Here is a 5,105-nt window from a genome sequence, read left to right as displayed (position 1 = left end):
AAGTATTTTTATGATAAGATACTTGTACTTTTACTGAAGTATCACTTTGAGGTACTTTATACAACACTATTAAAGTATTAAATAACTATTTAACAAAATATAAAAGTATTAATTATTGATAAAATAAAGAAGTTTGTTTCTAACTGTATAAAAGTTGTTTTCTAATAAATAAAACCTTTTATTAGTTTTCCTCAGAGCATTAATCAGTAAAATATCACTTCCTGTTTTATTTTGAAAAGACCTGCCGTGAGCCTTCAGCATCAGGTCTACCTGAACCGGACCGGTTCTGGTCTTACCGTGTCCGGTGGCAGCAGCGAGCACCAGCGGGCGGCTGGGGGACCACTGCACCTGGAACAGGTAAGAGTCCGACGCCCTGATGGACAGAACCGGGTCGGTCTGCAGCAGAGAGTGGACCTGGACCAGACCCTCGGTCCCAGCACTCGCAAACAGGTTCCTGAAACGGGTCAGAGTGGGTCAGAGTCTGGGACAGGTCTGAGTCTGACCCAGGTCTGAGGGTGCGGTTCTGACCTGTGGAAAGGTGAGCAGTGGATGGAGTGGACCGGACCGCTGCTGGGTCTGAAGGAGAAGACCGCGGGGGCTCTCAGAACCACGGTCCGGTCCTCAGGTGGGACCGCAGCCGGAGTCTGGGAGGAGAAGGAGCAGCGGAGCAGCAGACCCCCCTCAGAACCCACCAGGAAGGTGTCCGGGTCCCACGGAGACAGAGCCAGGGCCGTGACCCCCACAGTGCTGCTGCCCCGGACCTGCAGACCCAACAGAACCATCAGAACCGGTGGAGCCGCCTTGACTTAGACCACTTCAGAAGCGGTCTGGTTCTGAGACTCACCCTGGTGCTGGTTCTGCTGCTGTGAGGAACCTGCTGTGGTACGAAGGCGTAGGCAGAGTCCAGAACCAGCCTGGTCTGGTCCAGGTCCAGGGTCCACAGCAGAACTCTGCCTCCAGAACTGGAACTCAGAACCCCAAAGTCTCCCTTCCTCTGCAGGGGGACCCAGGAGACCTGGAACAGGAGCAGACCCACCTCAGAACCTCTGGTCCACATACAAGACCACATCTGGTCCAAACCAGAACCCTTAACCCTCCAGACCTGATAGACCGGCTCTCTGTGACCCTCTGCAGACATCCCAGTCTGGCCCAGAACCAGATCCTGAGTCCGGCTGGTGTCCCAGACCAGAACCTCTCCGCTGTACAGTCCCCCTACAGGACCAGAGACAGGACCAGAGACAGGACCAGAGACAGAACCCAGTTTGACCAGTTTTATCACTTACACTGTCCAACAGCTTGGACAGGAGACAGATGGAGGACATGTTGGACAGGACAGTTTGGACATGAGTGAAAGATGGGGGACATGTAAAACAGGAGACATGTTGGACAGGAGACATGTTGGACAGGGGACATGTTGGACAGGAGACATGTTGGACAGGAGACATGTTAAACGGGAGACATGTTGGACAGGGGACATGTTGGACAGGAGACATGTTGGACATGAGACATTTAGGGGACATGTTAAACAGGAGACATGTTGGACAGGAAACATGTTAAAAACAGGAGACATGTTGGACAGGAGACATGTTGGACAGGGGACATGTTAAACAGGAGACATGTTGGACACGAGACATTTAGGGGACATGTTGGACAGGAGACATGTTGGACAGGAAACATGTTAAAAACAGGAGACATGTTGGACAGGAGACATGTTGGACAGGGGACATGTTAAACAGGAGACATGTTGGACAGGAGACATGTTAAAAACAGGAGACATGTTGGACAGGGGACATGTTGGACAGGAGACATGTTGGACAGGAGACATGTAGGGGACATGTTAAACAGGAGACATGTTGGACAGGAGACATGTTGGACAGGAGACATGTTAAACAGGAGACATGTTGGACAGGAGACATGTTAAACGGGAGACATGTTAAACGGGAGACATGTTGGACAGGGGACATGTTGGACAGGGGACATTTTGGACAGGAGACATGTTGGACAGGAGACATGTAGGGGACATGTTGAACAGGGGACATGTTGGACAGGAGACATGTTGGACAGGAGACATGTTGGACAGGAGACATGTTGAACAGGAGACATGTTCAACGGGAGACATTTTGGACAGGAGACATGTTGGACAGGAGACATGTAGGGGACATGTTGAACAGGGGACATGTTGGACAGGAGACATGTTGGACAGGAGACATGTTAAACAGGAGACATGTTGGACAGGAGACATGTTAAACGGGAGACATGTTGGACAGGGGACATGTTGGACAGGGGACATGTTGGACAGGAGACATGTAGGGGACATGTTGAACAGGGGACATGTTGGACAGGAGACATGTTGGACAGGAGACATGTTAAACGGGAGACATGTTGGACAGGGGACATGTAGGACAGGATACATGTAGGGGACATGTTGGACAGGGGACATGTTGGACAGGGGACATGTAGGACAGGATACATGTAGGGGACATGTTGGACAGGGGACATGTTGGACAGGGGACATGTAGGACAGGATACATGTAGGGGACATGTTGGACAGGGGGCATGTTGGACAGGAGACATGTTGGACAGGGGACATGTAGGACAGGATACATGTAGGGGACATGGACAGGGGACATGTTGGACAGGATACATGTAGGGGACATGGACAGGGGACATGTTGGACAGGGGACATGTTGGACAGGGGACATGTTGGACAGGGGACATGTTGGACCGGGGACAGGTGTACCTGCGATGAGGGCGGGGCTCTTGGGGTGACAGCACACAGATGTGACGGCTGTGGGGACATCCAGAACCAGGTCCGGTTGTTTGGGGTTCAGGTTCCGACGGTCCAGGTTCCACAGACAGACACAGGACTTGTGGTTGGTCCAGTCTCCATCGTCGGTTCTGCTCGGGACAGACCCAAAGACAAACAGGAGACATGTCCAACAGGTAGGTGAAGGTTCTGAGGTCAACATGAGGACCTGGACCTCAGCTCAGAACCTTTTAGACTTGAATGCATCGTTTTGGTTCTGGTTGTGGGTCCACCTGGTTGGACCTAAAGTCCTCCACCTAAAGACGGTTCGGGTCGTGGTACCGTACCGGCCGTAGGCACAGACGAGGACAGAACCGGTGCAGGTCCAGGACACGCTGCTGACATGAAGGACCTGGTCCTGAGCTGCGGGACGCTGCAGACGATGGACACATAAAACCTGGAGACACATGGAAGCGGGTCAGACTCAGGTCCTGCCTGGTCCACATATAAAGTTCTGGTTCCACTGACCCGCTGGCGGTGCTGGTCCCAGTCTGCCTGGAACCCATGGAAGGCGTGGCTCCGGCTGGTCTTCTGCAGCTCTCTGAGGACCAGGTCCTCKGTCCTCTGCAGGAAGTCCAGCAGGCCCGGAGGATCCGGCTCAGCGGGGTTCTGATGGAGCAGGTCTGGGCTTGGTTCCTGTGGTTCTGTCTGAGTCCAGCTGGAGGTGGTGGACCGGGTCTGGACTCCTGCGTGTCCTCGGTGCACAGCTTCAGTCTGACTGCTCCTCTGCAGGAAATAAAACCAGGAAGTTCAACCTGCTCTGAACCGAGCCGAACAGAACCGAGCCGACCAGAACCGAACAGAACCGAGCCGACCAGAACCGAACAGAACCGAGCCGAACAGAACCGAGCCGTACCGTCTGCAGAGGCTCCTGCTGGCTGCGCCTCCACCTGGTTCTGACCGTCACAGGGTCCAGAGTTTCATCTGAGAACATGTCCAACAACCTGGGTTTAAAGGAGATGTTAGAGACGTTTTAATCTGTGGTCAGATTAACAATCTGTCCAGATTTAACCACCAGCTGGACTATAATTATTTTATTATTCCACAGTTCATCCGTGACGTCATCATGTTGAACCATCACCTGTGTGACTCACCTCGAAGTCACACTTCACACATATCTCTGTTAAAAACATCCATCATCAAACACGAGACGCCGCAGCCGCCATCTTGCCTCCGAGGCAGCGTCGCCATGGTTACCGGGTTGCCAGGTGCTGTCAGAAACCGAAGACTGTCGCAAAAAACGAGTTTAAAAATGTTTTTAACGGAACACGTAGAGCTGCGGTGTGAAACTACTCTGCTGTAAAGTCAGTAAAACTCAGTGATTTAGGTAAAGTAAAGTAAAATAAAGTCTGTTTGCTTTAAGAAGCTGTTAGCATGCTAGCTGCGTTAGCTCAGTTAACGAKCAGCGTTGTGTTACTAATAACACACGAATAAACAAATGTTTGTAAATAAACAACACAAACTACCATCAAGCGGAGGAAAACACTTACAGCAAATTGTTTACATCAAACTGAAAAGAAGCAGCTGGTAACTCCGCTAAYGGAAGCGGTGAAACGTCACTTCCGCTTTAAAAAAACAGAAAATCCGCTGAGTTGTATTTATTACTTAAATGTAAAGCAGTTTAAATCACTTTGAGATAAAAACGAACRGCTGTGTCATAAAAACACATTAAAGTTCTAATTATTTAAAAATAGGTATTTTTACGATACGAGCAATTATAAACACTTCCGCCCTGACTGCAGCTTCCGGCCGCCATGTTGGTCAGGGCAAATCACTTCCCCGAAATGTGATGAGAAACTAATAAACTGGGTTATTTTTCAAAGAGAAGATTAAAATAAAAACACACAAATCCTCATATTTCATTTTTTATTTGAAACACCAAACATCTTTCAAACAAATAAAATGAGCTCCAATAAAAATAGTTTTTATTCAGAGAAGACTTTTTTTAATGTTTGATTTTTTTATGTTTTAAAAATAATGTCTGACTCAAGAACTGAACACGTCTTTGGTTTAATTAAGAGGAATTAAGTATTAAAAGTAAAAGTATTGAGTAAAAATGAGAGGTTAGATTTTCCAAAATGAAAGATTTTTAGTTGACCTGTTCAAAAATTTCTTTTCTCTTAAAGTGTGTTGAAGTGACAGATTGTGTACAAAGTGTTAGAGTGGTATTTATTTATACTTCTCATCCAACCACAGCTGAGTTCACTCCATCCAGGAGGAACAGTTGATCAGGATTTAATAACAAGCTGGAATAGGAGTATCGACTTTCTACTTCTTATCTTTTTAAATAACTGTAAGG

At 48.5% G+C, this 5,105-nt stretch overlaps 1 protein-coding gene across 2 annotated transcripts in view; it reads right to left on the bottom strand.

Moving 5' to 3' along the window:
* dync2i2 (dynein 2 intermediate chain 2) overlaps window positions 1–4,538 on the bottom strand; it is a 9,542-nt gene extending 5,004 nt beyond the window's left edge. Inside the window, exons 1-10 of one of the 2 annotated variants that reach the window (XM_014027576.1) lie at window positions 4,297–4,538; window positions 3,901–4,034; window positions 3,663–3,750; window positions 3,275–3,532; window positions 3,094–3,203; window positions 2,741–2,898; window positions 1,103–1,212; window positions 845–1,015; window positions 529–761; window positions 297–454 (exon numbers count right to left, since the gene is read on the bottom strand). In XM_014027576.1, coding sequence (XP_013883030.1) covers window positions 297–454; window positions 529–761; window positions 845–1,015; window positions 1,103–1,212; window positions 2,741–2,898; window positions 3,094–3,203; window positions 3,275–3,532; window positions 3,663–3,740 — 1,276 coding nt within the window. In that variant the 5' untranslated portion in view covers window positions 3,741–3,750; window positions 3,901–4,034; window positions 4,297–4,538. Of the gene's footprint in view, window positions 1–296; window positions 455–528; window positions 762–844; window positions 1,016–1,102; window positions 1,213–2,740; window positions 2,899–3,093; window positions 3,204–3,274; window positions 3,533–3,662; window positions 3,751–3,900 lie in introns of both variants that reach the window. The other variant, XM_014027575.1, reaches the window with a different exon arrangement.
* Between the last annotated feature and the right edge of the window lie 567 nt (window positions 4,539–5,105).

Source organism: Austrofundulus limnaeus, unplaced genomic scaffold, assembly GCF_001266775.1.
Source record: "Austrofundulus limnaeus strain Quisiro unplaced genomic scaffold, Austrofundulus_limnaeus-1.0 Scaffold664, whole genome shotgun sequence".
NCBI lineage: Eukaryota > Metazoa > Chordata > Actinopteri > Cyprinodontiformes > Rivulidae > Austrofundulus > Austrofundulus limnaeus.
Note: the sequence above shows the minus strand (reverse complement) of the source record. Positions and strands in the feature narration are given on the sequence as shown.